The sequence below is a fragment of the Mobula birostris genome, chromosome 6 (assembly GCF_030028105.1).
Source record: "Mobula birostris isolate sMobBir1 chromosome 6, sMobBir1.hap1, whole genome shotgun sequence".
In the NCBI taxonomy this organism is placed as follows: domain Eukaryota; kingdom Metazoa; phylum Chordata; class Chondrichthyes; order Myliobatiformes; family Myliobatidae; genus Mobula; species Mobula birostris.
Genome location: NC_092375.1, coordinates 82001137 through 82017549, shown reverse-complemented (window position 1 = coordinate 82017549; position 16413 = coordinate 82001137). Strand labels below are relative to the sequence as shown.

Genomic DNA, 16413 nt, shown 5'->3' with positions numbered 1-16413 from the left:
AGACTCGATGGGCTGAATGGCCTAATTCTGCTCCTCAGTCTTATGGTCTTATCAAGGAATGATGGGTTGAACTCTTGCCTGCAAATTACAGATTGGAATTCAAACTATCAGATAATAAGCAAGGAAATTTCACTGTAAAAATCCAACAGTAAAGGAACTTCGACATGTGCTTTTTAAAATGCAAATTGAAGACTCAGCTCTGGTTTCTAAACTCCATCCTCCACTGTAATCCTGAAATTCATCAACAAAGTACCCTTTTTTCCCAGTGCTTCTAACTAAATATGGTAAATGGATGGGTATATTTATAACAACATGAGGAACACCAGCAGCTGCAATGACTTTAAAGTCAAAGAATTAGTGGATAATCTCACAAAGTATGTAAGACCTCTGAAAACTGCATTTAAGTGCCAAAGTATATTGGAACCTGCAATGCAAGATATTTACCTCTAGACAGCTTTCATTTCAGATCTCATGATTCAGTCACATTGATAGTGCAGAGAGGACAAGTTGTACACAAAAATGGGAGGGGGGAAAAACCCAGAGGATGGGCAAGGACCCCATTCCCATTCTGATACATCTATCCACGGCCTCCTCTACTGTAAAGATGAAGCCACACTCAGGTTGGAGGAACAACACCTTATATTCCGTCTGGGTAGCCTCCAACCTGATGGCATGAACATTGACTTCTCAAACTTCCCCCTAATGCCCCACCTACCCCTCGTACCCCTTCCGTTATTTATTTATTTATATACACACATTCTTTTTCTCTCTCTCTCCTTTTTCTCCCTCTGTCCCTCTCACTATACACCTTGCCCACCCTCTGGGTTTCCCCCCCTCCCCCTTTTCTTTCTCCCTAGGCCTCCTGTCCAATGATCCTCTCATCTCCCTTTTGCCAATCAACTGTCCAGCTCTTGGCTCCATCTCTCCCCCTCCTGTCTTCTCCCATCATTTTGGATCTCCCCCTCCCACTTTCAAATCTCTTACTAGCTCTTCCTTCAGTTAGTCCTGATGAAGGGTCTCGGCCCGAAACATCAACTGTACCTCTTCCTAGAGATGCTGCCTCGCCTGCTGCATTCACCAGCAACTTTGATGTGTGTTGTTTGAATTTCCAGTATCTGCAGATTTCCTTGTGTTTGCATGCTTAATTAAAGATCACTTTTTTCAGTATTTGTGCATAATGTTTTCTTAAATTTTTGTTTATACATTGGGACTATCAAATTGATTTACTCGGTTCAATGTAGACATTTCACACACAACCTAACCTATAATCCCTGACCAGTTAAGCAATTATGCCCGAGCAAATGCCTCTAGAAATTAGATGTATTAGCATCAGATATTCACCCAGTGACTGCAAGTCCAATAGGGGATCAAACAGTTGCACTGCAATTGCACAAGTGATATAGTCCTATAATCAGTGAAAGTGACCATACTGATTAGCATTAAAAATAATAGCGTCACTCTTGCCTTCAGGCAAGAATGGCTGAAACAACTGCCCAGTTTAATACGTGACTCCAGTCCAATACTGATAGGATTAAATTTTAGCAACCTGCTGAAGTGGTCTATCAAGTTCCTCAGTAATATCAAATCATCACAGTGGCTTCAAAAGGACTTTCAGGACAATTAGGGATTGCTTAAGATCTTTAATAGATTTTTGAGGATGACTTGATTCCACCCTGTGTGAGTTCTGAGGTGATTGGTGAAACGAATGTATGAACCACAGACTCTTCCATAGATGGGGCAAGTTGTTGAAGACAGGCAGGAAGGGTGGGTGTTTGTGAAGTGGTGTGTTCCTTCTACTTACATAAGAGATTGTGTGCATCTGATGCATAGACTCAGGGTTCTCAGTTCAATCCTGAATATTCAACCTTCACATTGAGCTGATGGGCCAGAGGTTTACAGCGGTAAGTGAGAAAGTTGCATATCTTTACATAAACTTGAAGCACAAATAAATACGTTTTTCTTTGTCTGCTTGGGAACCTCTTCCCATTAGAGTGTTTGAAATAGAGCACCTGTTTTGAATTGAATTGAATTGAATTGACTTTATTTCTTACATCCTTTACATACATGAGTAAAAATCTTTACGTTATGTGTCCATCTAAATGAGTCCATTTTCAGGTACTCCTTACAGTGTGAACATTCCAAGTAAAATGATTCATACCCGAGCCAATCAATGGCCATTGGATTATTCTCACTGACACAGACTTACATCTAGAAATGTTGAGTGGTATACTGTAGCCGACAGTGACAATTCAGAAACTAATGCATGACAGTGAAGGCAGCAGATTGGTGAGAAGCAATGTAGTCTTTTCACTTTTCCTTACTGCTTTCACTCCTAAGTAAAAGGTAGAGGGTTTAAGTTACAGTAGTGAGGAATGACCCATAGCATTATACATAGAAACATACATAGAAAATAGGTGCAGGAGTAGGCCATTCGGCCCTTCAAACCTGCACCGCCATTTATTATGATCATGGCTGATCATCCAACTCAGAACCCCGCCCCAGCCTTCCCTCCATACCCCCTGACCCCCGTAGCCACAAGGGCCATATCTAACTCCCTCTTAAATATAGCCAATGAACTAGCCTCAACTGCTTCCTGTGGCAGAGAATTCCACAGATTCACCACTCTCTGTGTGAAGAAGTTTTTCCTAATCTCGGTCCTAAAAGGCTTCCCCTCTATCCTCAAACTGTGGCCCCTCATTCTGGACTTCCCCAACATCGGGAACAATCTTCCTGCATCTAGCCTGTCCAATCCCTTTAGGATCTTATACATTTCAATCAGATCCCCCCTCAATCTTCTAAATTCCAACGAGTACAAGCCCAGTTCATCCAGTCTTTCTTCATATGAAAGTCCTGCCATCCCAGGAATCAATCTGGTGAACCTTCTTTGTACTCCCTCTATGGCAAGGATGTCTTTCCTCAGATTAGGGGACCAAAACTGCACACAATACTCCAGGTGTGGTCTCACCAAGGCCTTGTACAACTGCAGTAGTACCTCCCTGATCCTGTACTCGAATCCTCTCGCTATAAATGCCAGCATACCATTCGCCTTTTTCACCGCCTGCTGTACCTGCATGCCCACTTTCATTGACTGGTGTATAATGACACCCAGGTCTCGTTGCACCTCCCCTTTTCCTAATCGGCCACCATTCAGATAATAATCTGTTTTCCTATTTTTGCCACCAAAGTGGATAACTTCACATTTATCCACATTAAATTGCATCTGCCATGAATTTGCCCACTCACCCAACCTATCCAAGTCACCCTGCATCCTCTTAGCATCCTCCTCACAGCTAACACTGCCACCCAGCTTCGTGTCATCCACAAACTTGGAGATGCTGCATTTAATTCCCTCATCCAAGTCATTAATATATATTGTAAACAACTGAGGTCCCAGCACTGAGCCTTGCGGTACCCCACTAGTCACCGCCTGCCATTCTGAAAAGGTCCCGTTTATTCCCACTCTTTGCTTCCTGTCTGCTAACCAACTCTCCACCCACACCAATACCTTACCCGCAATACCGTGTGCTTTAAGTTTGCACACTAATCTCCTGTGTGGTACCTTGTCAAAGTCTTCTGAAAATCCAAATATACCACATCCACTGGTTCTCCCCTATCCACTCTACTAGTTACATCCTCAAAAAATTCTATGAGATTCGTCAGACATGATTTTCCTTTCACAAATCCATGCTGACTTTGTCCGATGATTTCACCACTTTCCAAATGTGCTGTTATCACATCCTTGATAACTGACTCCAGCAGTTTCCCCACCACCGACGTTAGGCTAACCGGTCTATAATTCCCCGGTTTCTCTCTCCCTCCTTTTTTAAAAAGTGGAGTTACATTAGCCACCCTTCAATCCTCAGGAACTAGTCCAGAATCTAACGAGTTTTGAAAAATTATCACTAATGCATCCACTATTTCTTGGGCTACTTCCTTAAGCACCCTGGGATGCAGACCATCTGGCCCTGGGGATTTATCTGTCTTCAATCCCTTCAATTTACCTAACACCACTTCCCTACTAACATGTATTTCGCTCAGTTCCTCCATCTCACTGGACCCTCTGTCCCCTACTATTTCTGGAAGATTATTTATGTCCTCCTTAGTGAAGACAGAACCAAAGTAATTATTCAATTGGTCTGCCATGTCCTTGCTCCCCATAATCAATTCACCTGTTTCTGTCTGCAGGGGACCTACATTTGTCTTTACCAGTCTTTTCCTTTTCACATATCTATAAAAGCTTTTACAGTCCGTTTTTATGTTGCCTGCCAGTTTTCTCTCATAATCTTTTTTCCCCTTCCTAATTAAGCCTTTGTCCTCCTCTGCTGAACTCTGAATTTCTCCCAGTCCTCAGGTGAGCCACTTTCTCTGGCTAATTTGTATGCTTCTTCTTTGGAATTGATACTATCCCTAATTTCTCTTGTCAGCCACGGGTGCACTACCTTCCTTGATTTATTCTTTTGCCAAACTGGGATGAACATTTGTTGCAGTTCATCCATGCAACCTTTAAATGCTTGCCATTGCATATCCACCATCAATCCTTTAAGTGTCATTTGCCAGTCTATCTTAGCTAATTCACATCTCATACCTTCAAAGTTACCCCTCTTTAAGTTCAGAACCTTTGTTTCTGAATTAACTATGTCACTCTCCATCTTAATGAAGAATTCCACCATATTATGGTCACTCTTACCCAAGGGGCCTCTCACGACAGATCGCTAATTAACCCTTCCTCATTGCTCAAAACCCAGTCCAGAATAGTCTGCTCTCTAGTTGGTTCCTCGACATGTTGGTTCAAAAAACCATCCCGCATACATTCCAAGAAATCCTCTTCCTCAGCACCTTTACCAATTTGGTTCACCCAATCTACATGTAGATTGAAGTCACCCATTATAACTGCTGTTCCTTTATTTCACACATTTCTAATTTCCTGTTTAATACCATCTCCGACCTCACTACGACTGTTAGGTGGCCTGTACACAACTCCCACCAGCGTCTTCTGCCCCTTAGTATTACGCAGCTCTACCCATATCGATTCCACATCTTCCCGGCTTATGTCCTTCCTTTCTATTGCGTTAATCTCTTCTTTAACCAGTACACTAAATCAAATTGAGTAACTAAGGACTTAGTCCAAAGATAATTCATAGCAGGAACAACTCAGCCCCATGTAATGTTACCCTGAAACGTGGAAAATGAGAAACACTTCCAATGTCCCTAATGATAAATACAGCAATTGTGTCGAGCTGCAGCTCCTGACTGGCTGTATTACATAGATGAAGCTGCAGATAGACTCGTGACAAAGCATCCCATGACTCTGAGGACACCGTCGATAGAATGTTTGGTGAGCACGTCACCACGCAAGCAACATCTGCATAGCCAGGAAAACAATGGGGGGACCAGCCGTTTAAGTGTAGACAAAGGGATGATTTGTTTTCAGATGACATGAAAATTGGTGATGTTGTTAATAGTGAGGAGAATAAGCTTAGCTTACAGAATGTTATCCCACCAAGAGGACCACAATCTTGTCGTAGTTTGTTAGCTTGTGTGCCCCTGTGACCCGGAGAGCTATGTTGGCTGTGGTCAAGGCTTTATGCTTTGGCTTTTGGTAGGGTCACTCATGCCAAACAGTACAAAGGGTAGAGGACAGACTCAGAGTGGTCCACTGGTCCTCAGGTTCGGGGGTTCAGCTCAGGGCTAAAACTCTGACTGGTAAAACAAAATTGTTACAGAAACGGAAAAGAAGAACATCTGAGTGCGATGGTACTCCTGAATCTCCATCCAGAGGCTGACAGTAGCGAGAACTGAGAGGAAGCTGAAGAAAGTCCTGAACACCACCAGAGATGGAAGACCTGCATTGCTGCTCTAAACGCCAGTGGTGTAGCACACAGCACATTATTAGGTGACTAGTCATTAGCAACATTATCTCTAAACAAAATTGTGCTGGGTTTTCTGAAAGACAAAAAAAAATAGCTATTTTCCCCACTATGAGGGTGCAATGAGTACTGTTCCCTTACTCTTTACTGTCCTTGTCAAACTTCTGATCACTTCTGGCCTTTAGTATGTGAGGTTTGGCACTGATCTCATCGTTATGCAACCTCCGTGCTACTGGACACATATGCTGATGGCAGCAACCTACACTGTTAATTACAAGACCCTTAACAGTGTTGAAGTACAGAGAGATCATAGGGTCCAAGCCCATAGCTCCCTGAAAGGGCGATGAAGAAGGCAAATGGCATGCTTGCCTTCATTAGTCAAGGCACTGAGTTCAACAGTCAGGAAGTTATGTTGCAAAGTTACAAAACTCTGGTGCGGCCAGATATGGAATATTGCATTCAATTCTGATTACCCCATTAAAGGAAGGATGTGGAGCCTTTGGAGAGGGTGCAGAAGAGGCTTACCAGTATGCTGCCTAGATTAGCAGACATGTGCCATAAAGAGAAACTGGAAAAAACTTGGATAATTTTCTCTCAATCAAAGACCTGATACAAGTTGATAAGATTACGAAAAGGTATAGATAGAGAACACAGTCAGTATCTTTTTCCCAGAGTTGAAAAGTCTAATGCTGGAAGCATGCATTTAAGCTGAGAAGGGGTAAATTCAAAGGAAAGTGTGGGGCAGGTTTCTTTATACAGAGAATTGAGGGTGCCCTGAATCTGGGAGTGGATGAAAGCACAATAAAGGTGTTTAATTGGCTCTTGGATAGACACATTTATATGCCAAGAAAGGAGGGATATGATCATTGTGTAGCTAGAAGGGATTAATTTGGTTAGGCATTTAATTGTTGGCTTAATTAGTTAAATTGTGGGCCAAAGGTCATGTTCCTTTGCTATACTGTTCAATGTTCTCAACTGAAACTTAATGGCAGATTCCCAGAAATATAACAGCTAACTCCTGGGGGGGGGGGGGGAATGTTTTTAATAAAGTTGTTTGCAGCTCCCACATATACATACAGCTGATATCCAATGCTGAGCTCTATTTTTGACCCATTTCCTAATATTGTGATTGATCACTGAGATACGTCTTCAAATACACATTTGATGCACAGATCTGACCAACACCTTTGATTGTACAGTCATCTCTGATGGGGGAAGAATACAACAGCATTCAAAAATAGTGGAAATGGTAATGTTCTCTGATCTGGGGATTGGGAAATATAAAAAGTTTGTGGAAGGTGACCATGGAGCTTGTTAGAGAGAGTATCTACTGAAGTGGTCAGACAAGACATAACAATCACAGTATTTTTTTAAATATAATTTTTATTGAGTTTTCAAAGTGAATACATGAGAAAATAATATCTACCCTTCCCCCTCCCCTTAACCCTCCCCCCCCGCCCGATATATACTCCTACCTAAAGAGAAAGGAAAAAAAGAAAAAAAAAAGAACCGCCAGAATATTGGAAGGTTTGCACATGCTCCATGGGATTAAAAATAAATTTTATATATATTTGTTACTTTCCCCAAGGAACCAAGATCTTTATCATCAGAGCTGTAAATAAGGGCTCCAAATATTCAAAAATGTTTCATATTTATCTCTTAAAATCTAAAGCATTACTTAGCTTCTCAACTCATAGTTCCCTGGGGAATCTCTTTGAACTTCACCATGTTGCTATGTGTTTCCCTCCCAACCATCCAGGCAAAAAGAAAAAAATGGATAAGATACAAAAAAAGAAAAAACAAAATACCCCCCCCCCCACTAATGTTGTGAATGAAAAGATATACAACACTACCCCCCTCCATTTTGCAGGTCGTGGCTATTGCCATGCTTGCACACATGAATAACGTAGCGATTGGTCAGTATTTCTTCCAGCTCCCCCGTAACAAAAAATTGTATATATATATATATAAAGAAAAATAAACGTTATTATTCCCAGCTAGTATTCCTCAAATTTTAACTTTTCTTCCCCTCCCTCATATAATTAATAATATATATATATATTCATCTGCCTAAAAATCCAACAGGCCTAATCCTTGATCCAGTCTTCATCTTCAATCCATCTCGCTCCCCTGGGTTTGTTCTTGTATCTGGTGAATATTCAAAGAATCTCGCACAACCTCCTCCGCCTTCCGGTAATAGTCAAAAAATCCTTTTTCTCCACCAGCCAAAAAAATCTTCAAGGTTGCAGGATAACGCAATATAAATTGATAACCGTGATCCCATAGGGCTTTTTTCACTGGATTAAATTTCTTCCTTCTCTTCAAAAGTTCATAACTTATGTCAGGGTAGAAAAAAATTTTCTTCCCTTCTATCATCAGTGGCCCTTTTCTCTTCTTGGCAGCTTGGGCAGCCGCCTGTAGAATCCTTTCTTTGTCTTGAAATCTTAAGAATTTTATTAAAATTGATCGTGGATATCGGTCATCTTGTGGTTTTGGTCTTAGAGCTCTAAGCACCCGCTCAATTTCAATTGATCGGTCTTCCTCTTTCATTTGCAAGGTTTTCCGGATCCATCTTTGAAAAAATTCTATTGGATTATCTCCCTCTATACCTTCTTACAATTTTAATATTATTACGTCTACTAAAATTTTCCAACACGTCCACTTTCTCCAAGAGTCGATTTCTTTCCGTGTTCCAGACAATCACATCATTTTCTGGTTTTTCCAGTCTATCGTTAATATGCTCCATTGTTCTTTCCATCTTCTGAAGTTTCTTATCCATTTTATCCTGCCTTTTCATAGCTTTATCACAGCACATCTTCACGTCTCTAAGCTCTGTTCTTAGTTTTCTTAGTTCAGCCGTTAATTGCAATAAACCCTCTCTTATGTCTCCGTCATCTCCTTTACTTCCAGTCTCTTCCAGTTCTTCCTCCTCTTCTTCATCTGTATTCTCTGCGGTATCCAATTCTGACTCTGAGTCACTTTCAGTTGCAGTGGCCGTCGGTTCTTGTAGTTTAAGTTGTGTCAATTTGCGCATGCATACTTCTTTGCGCATGCGCATTTCCGGCATCTTCTTCCGAGAGACCGCTACCGCTGCCATTGCTCCCTGTTCTTCTACGCCAGAGATAAAATGCGTCTCCTCCGAAGGAGATCCAACCTGAATCCGAGGCTCCATCGCTGCAGTAAGCCCTTTTTTCTTCCCATCTCGTGGCGACTTCACAACAACAGACTTCTTCTGTTGTGGTTTACGAGGCATATCGTAGAGTAGTCTTACGAAGTCTATAAGTAGTTTTCGGAAAGTATTTATTTACTTTGTTTAAATGGTACTCTGCTGATTTTTTACGGGAGAGCTGGATTTACACGTCTCAATCCCACGTCATCACGTGACGCCCCAACAATCACAGTATTAATGTGGATTTGAAGAAACCCATACAGAGTTAGTTATAGTACTAACCACTGGTGGCATGTCACCGGATCTGGGGATAACGTGAAGGATAGAAAGGTCTTATATCTAAAAGCAATCTACATTTGAATAATACATCTTCAATAATATATCAGCACTCTTAATCTATTCCATTTGTGCTATGCCATTAATATAATATAATCAGTTTTATGTTTGGCAGCGTGTGGATTCAAAACAAAAAAAAACATTCTTGACTTCATTGTCAGATTTTGCCTTGCCAAGTGATAATTACTAATCTCAACCCCCTAGTTTCACTAGTGGAACTGTCTCAAACAAGGGGACATAGCTTCATTCAAAACCAAGATGTATGGATCCATCACCAAATACCCCCACCTTCTAGGTCATACCCTCTTCTTGCTACTACCACTGGGTGGGAAGTGCAGAATGCTTGGGTCCCACACCAGCAGAATCAGGAACAGCTGTTGCTCTACAACCATCACAAACTCATCAAAACTGTGTGGACCCCCACCACCCAGGTCATGCTGTCTTCTCAATGCTGCCATCAGGAAGAAGGTACAGGATCCTCAGGGCTCATACCACCAGGTTCAGAAACAACGGGCTCTTGAACCAGAGGGGACAACTTCATTTGCCCCATCACTGAACTGTTCCCACAACCCATTGGCTCACTTTCAAGGGCTGTTCATCTCATGTTTTGGATATTTACTGATTATTCATTTATTATTATTACTGTTTTTTTTCTTCTATATTTGCAAGGTTTGCTGTCTTTTGCACACTAGTTTTCTGCCTCGTTGGGTGCAGTCTTCAACTGATTCTATTATGGTTATTGGATTTACTGAGTATGCCTGCAAGAAAACGAATCTCAAGGTTGTATATGGTGACAGAAGTACTTTGATAATAAATTTACTTTGAACTTTATTCACCACTACTCTGAGCTGATCCCTAATCTACAGACTAACTTTCAAGGACTCTCTACAACCCATATTCTCAGTATTATTTCTATTTGCAGACTGTCTTCTTTTGCATATTGGTGCTCATCAGTCTTTGTCTGTTTATGGATATTCTCTCTAAAAATTCTGTTGTACTGTTTCCCTTAAATACCTGCAAGGAAACAAATCTCAAGGTAGTATATGGCAACATACACTTTGATAATAAATTTACTTTGAGCTTTGAACTCCAGAGGGAGGCTGGGGTTAGGTCATTAGAAGTAGTTAAGGTGGAGGGAGGTACACTTTTGAAAGATTTTGGGATTGAGGGCAATGAATATCTGAAATAGAAGAGAACTTGATCAGCTATGATCTCACCGAGTAACGGGCCAGATGGCCAGTTCCAGTTCCCGTGCTCTTGTGTTCTCATTCTGCTCTCTGTGAGGTCTCAGATAAGTAGAACCAGGCCTGCTTAGCCCCTGGATAGGAGACCACCAAGGAATACCAGGGGAAATAAATGATCAAAATAGCAGGGTGAGTTCAAAGGGGATCTCCATCGCACTGTTCCATGCATACTTAACAAAAACCATCCTGAGAAAAAAAGCTGTGTATGAAAGGCAAATTTTCATGTCCTGGGGCAGTCACTTTGACCAGATTGTAGAATGTCTGCAGTCTGTTTAACTAAAACATGTAAGCAGACAGTAATACAATATGTGAAAGAAATGTCAACTGCAGCTGCAATTAGCAGCAAGGAGGAAAGATTACACTGCAACAAGACGTAGATCATTTAATTTCTTGAGTACAAATGGAATTTATTGAAGAGAAGTTTGAGGTAATACATTTAATGAGAAGGCAAGGGACATATGCAAATAATATGAGGATAATAAGAGATGCGAATGATGGAGTAACGTTGGAGTGTACATCTATTAATAGCAGGGCAGACAGATCAGATGTTTAGAAAGGCATAAGGGATGCTTTTGTTTACCAACCAAGATACAGAAAAAAAGATCTGGGAGGTTAGGGTAAAATTGTTTACAATACTATCAAGACCACATCTTGAGTAGTGTGCGGAATGATGGTCACCACATTTACAGGGAAGATACACTTCAGAGTCTACAGAGAATTATGAGGATATTGGCAGAAGCAGAGAATTACTGCTTTGAAAAAAGAATGATTTGTCTGCTATCTTATCATTGTTGTACTTAGTACTTAGGACGTTAGCAGCGCAACCAGCTGGTGTGTTTACAGACATTTTTAATCTCTCCCTCTCCAAGTGTAGAGTGCCCTCCTGTACCAAAAAAGACCAAGGTAACGTGCCTGAACAACTGGAGTCCTGTTGCACTCACCTCAATAATAAGCAAATGCTTTGAGAGGCTGGTCAAGGATTACATCTGCAGCTTGCTACCACCCAAAATGGACCCCCTACAATTCGCCTACCGACACAGCCGATTGACAAATGACGCAATAGCCACTGCTCTACATACTGTCCTTGCACATCTGGAGAATAAGGATGCTTATGTGAGAATGCTGTTCTTGGACTACAGTCCAGCATTCAACACCATAGTTCCATCCAGGCTCGACAAGGAGCTCAGAGACTTCGGCCTTGACCCTGCCTTGTGCAGCTGGATCCTGGACTTAGTGTCAGATCGCCAGCAGGTTGTAAGAGTGGGCACCCTCACCTCCACCCCTCTGACTCTCAATACAGGAGCCCTTCAGAGTTGCGTACTGAGTCCCCTCCTTTACTCTCTGTATACCCATGACTGTATCGCAACCCACAGCTCCAATCTGCTAATTAAATTTGCCGACGACACTACATTGATTGTCCTTATCTCAAACAATAACAAGGTGGCCTACAGGGAAGAAGTCATCTCTCTGACACAGTGGTGTCAAGAAAACAAACTCTCCCTCAATGTCACAAAAACAAAAGAGCTGGTTGTGGATTACAGGATGAATGGAGATGGGCTAACCCCTATTGACATCAATGGATCTGGGGTTGAGAGGGTAAACAGCTTCAAGTTCCTTGGAATCCACATCACCGAGGGCCTCACGTGGTCTGTACACACCAGCTGTGTGGTGAAAAAGGCACAACAGCGCCTCTTTCACCTCAGACGGTTGAGGAAGTTTGGTATGGGCCCCAAATCTTAAGAACTTTCTACAGGGGCACAATTGAGAGCATCCTGACTGGCTGCTTCACTGCAAAAGTGGAAGTTTGTGTTTCGCGATAAACCTTTGCAGGTGCTCCGATGTGGCAGTTTTGTCGAACTCATATTCTCCTCACCTTGAACACTAACGATCAAATGCCATCCTTTCTACTTACCAAGGAGTTTATATCCGTAATCCTCACCAGAGTTTACATAGCACCAGCGGCTGACTATAATCAAGCGCTTGAGATACCGCTTCCAAACAAAAAACAATCCATCCTGACATGTTTCAAATCACAGTTGGGGACTTCAACCAAGTTTGATTGAACAAATTTGTGCCTATTTACCATCAGCATATAACCTGTAGCACCAAAGGTCCCAACACACTAGGCCACCATTATACTAAGATAAGGAATGCCTGCTGTTCCATGCCTAGACTGAACGTCAGGGTATCTAATCACACAGTTGTCTCTCTCCTACTTGCATACAGGCAGAGGCTAAAGAGCAAATCTCCAGAGATTAGGACAACAAAGAAGTGGAACTGGGAGGCACAAAAGCAGTTTACAGGATTGCTTCGCATCGATGGACTGGGCCATGTTTAAGGACTCTTTTGTGGATGTTTATGAATGTACCATGGTTGCCATAAAATTTAGAAAAACAGCTGTAGATGAATGTGTCCCCACCGAATCATTCAGTCTTCCCCAACCAGAGGCCCTGGATTAACCATGAATCTACAATCTGCTGAGAGTCTGATCAGATGCTGGTGACCAAGTTACAAGAGGTCCAGGTGCGATCTCTAGAAAGCCACCTCACAGATGATGAGGCAATTCTGAACTAAACTTGAATCAACAAAGGATGCTTGACAGCTGCTGCAGGGCTTGAATGCCATCACCTCTTATAAAGTTAAATCAAGCATCACAGGTGATAACAAGGCTTCACTTCCGGATGAGCTCAATGCCTTCTATGCTCACTTTGACCGTCAAAACATGGAGGAACCTTCACAAATTCCCACAGACGCCGATGATCCTGAGATTTCAGTCTCTTGGGCTAACGTGTGAGCAGTCTTCAGGAGGGTGAACCCATGAGAAGCATCCAGCCCAGATGGGGTACCTGGCCAAGTACTAAACTCCTGTGCTGATCAACTGGCTGGAGTTTTCACTAAGATCTCTCACTTCAGCAATCTGAGGTACCCTCCTGCTTCAAGCATGCTTCACTTACACCAGTTCCTAAGAAGAACATGGTAACCTGCCTCAATGACTATTGCCCAACAGCACTTGCATCCACAGTGAAGAAGTGTTTTTTGAGGTTGGTTAGGAAACGTATCAACTTCTGCCTGAGAAGTGACTTGGATGAGCTCGACAGCACAACAAGTAGATGCCATCTCATTAGCTCTTCACTCAACCTTGGAACATCTGGACAACAAAGATGCATACATCAGGACGCTCTTTACTGACTACAGCTCAGCATTCAATAACATCATCCCCTCAAAACTAATCAATAAGCAGCGAGACCTTGGCCTCAATACCCTCCTGTGCAATTGGATCCTCAATTTCTTCACTAACAGACCCCACTCAGTTTGGATTGGCAACAACATCTCCTCCACAATCCTCATCAGCACAGATGCACCACAAGACTGTGTGCTCAGCCCCCTGCTCTGCTTTACACCTATGACTGCGTGGCTAAGTACAGCTAAGATGCCATATTCAAGTTTGCTGATGACACCACTGGCACAGCCCAAATCAAAGGTGGTGATGAATCAGCATCTAGGAGGGGGACTGAAAATCTGGCTGAGTGGTGCCACAACGATGATCTCTTACTCAATGTCAGCAAGACCAAGGAGCTCATTGCTGACTTCAGGAGGAGGAAATCAGAGGTCCATGAGCCATTCCTCATTGGAGGATCAGAGTGAAAAAGGTCAGCAACTTTAAATTCCTCGGCGTTATCCTTTCAGCGGGCCTGTCCTGGGCCCAGCATGAGAGCGCAAATATGAAGAAAGCACGACTGTGCCTCGACTTTCTTAGGGGTCTGTGAGCATTTTGCATGATAGCTAAAACTTTGACAAACTTCTGTAGAGGTGTGGTGTGAGTATATTTACTGGTTACATCACGGCCTGGTATGGAAACACCAACATCCTTGAACAGAAAATGCTACAAAAAGTAGAGGGTACAGACCAGTCTATCACGGGTAAAGCCCTCCCCACCACTGAGCACATCCAGGCAAGACATTGTTACAAGAAAGTAAAATCCATCATCAGGGATGCCCACCAACCAAGACATGCTGCTGCCATCAAGAAGGTGGTAGAGGAGCCCCAGTAATCACACCACCAGGTTCAGGAACAGTTATTACTCCTCAACCATCAGCCTTTTGAACCAGTGGGGATAACTTCACTCAAATTCACTTGCCCATCACAGAACTGTTCCCACAACCTATGGACTCACTTTCAAGGACTCTTCATCTCAAGTTCTCGAAATTTAATTGCTTATTTATTTACTATTATTATTATTTCTTTCTTTTTGAATTTGCACAGTTTGTCATCTTTTGCACACTAGTTGTCCACCCTGTTGGGTGCGGTCTTTCAGAGAATCTGCTGTGGTTATTATTATATTCATGGGTTTACTGAGTATGCCACAAGAAAATGAATTTCAATGTTGTATATGGTGACATGTATGTATTTTGATAATAAATTTACTTCGTACTTTGACATATATTGAGAAAGGTGCGGGAGAGAGCTAACTTGTATGTATAAAATTACAAGGGACCTAGATAAAATAGCTAGGATGCACCGAGCTCCCACAGCCAAGGGAAAAAGCTTTCAAGTAATGGGACTGGAGTGGGGAGGAGAAAGATTATTTTTGCCCTGTAGCATTCTAGAATTCACAGCCTGAAAGAGTGAGAGAGCTGTGACCTGCAGGACTAAGCACCGAATGTTGGAAACTGAAATTAGGCTGGGATTCCTATCTCTACTGTCACTGTTACTATGGACTAAAGAACTAGATACTAGATTATACATTTCCTAAAAATTTACACCTAATTAATATTATAGAAGTATCAATACAAAAGGCTCTGTGAAAAATGAGAAGATTCTTTTGAAACATGAAGATATATTGCAACAAACTTACCCGTCTTCTCACACGCTGGGAAGCTTCAAGACTATTGGGTGATGCTGGTTCATTTAGAGTTTCCGAGGTTGAACTGAGAGATGAATTGCTGCTTGAGAGTTCTCTGTTGGGTCTTTTGGGTCCAAATGGCAAAACCGAGGCCACTAGATCCAAATGGTCTTTTTGCTCCTCTCTCCGAGCATCCTGCTTTTGTTTGTGGGCCCGATCATTGACAATTACTTGGGACAATGGCATCGCAAAGGCATGAGGTGCAAATTCTGATGATGTAAAAGTAAATGAAACAGATAGTTTATTACAAGAGTCACAGTAATTTATTTATCTAAATTACTTGAGAACTATAATACAGACAGAAGTTGGATTGATCATGCTAAGTGACTCACACCAAACAATACGTTTTACTTTATAATAAAAACAATATGCTAGAAAGACTCAACAGATCAGGCGGCATCTGTAGAGAGAGAAACAGCATTAATGAATAAACTCTTCTCGGGCTTCAGCTGGGTACAGGTGTCGATTATAAGCAACGTTTTGATGACAAACTCTGCCATCTTCATCATATGAAGAGTTTATTTGTCATATAAACCAGGAAAGCACTAGATCCTTTTTAACAGCATTAACGTTTCTCTTTCTGCAGATGTTGCCTGACTGTTTCCAGCAATTTCTGTATTCATAGTTGAAAATCTGATATTCCAGCATCCAACTGATTGGAAATTCTGATGGTTTGGCATCTGGCCCTCTTATTGATCTGGCGGTCCAGAAGAGCGTGGAGGGTGCTGTTGGGGCTAGGATTCAAAATGTATGTTGGGACCTCTGTTTGGCTGTATGTGTGGAGGGAATGGGGGTTGCAGCAAAGAACAGTGAGGCTTAGACACATTTTTTGCTTCCAGAGTTACCATTCAAAGTGCGCAACAAGCTAAAATTAGTACTTCCCAATTTTTTAAA

The 16413-nt window shown here is 42.1% G+C and overlaps 1 protein-coding gene across 6 annotated transcripts in view; it reads right to left on the bottom strand.

The window, feature by feature from the left end:
• Positions 1-16413, bottom strand: part of LOC140199142 (rho GTPase-activating protein 6) — a 565740-nt gene that overhangs the window by 66632 nt on the left and 482695 nt on the right. For all 6 annotated transcript variants that reach the window (XM_072260734.1, XM_072260739.1, XM_072260737.1 and 3 more), the window contains exon 4: positions 15472-15728. In XM_072260734.1, the coding sequence (XP_072116835.1) occupies positions 15472-15728 (257 nt within the window). The remainder of the gene's footprint in view (positions 1-15471; positions 15729-16413) is intronic.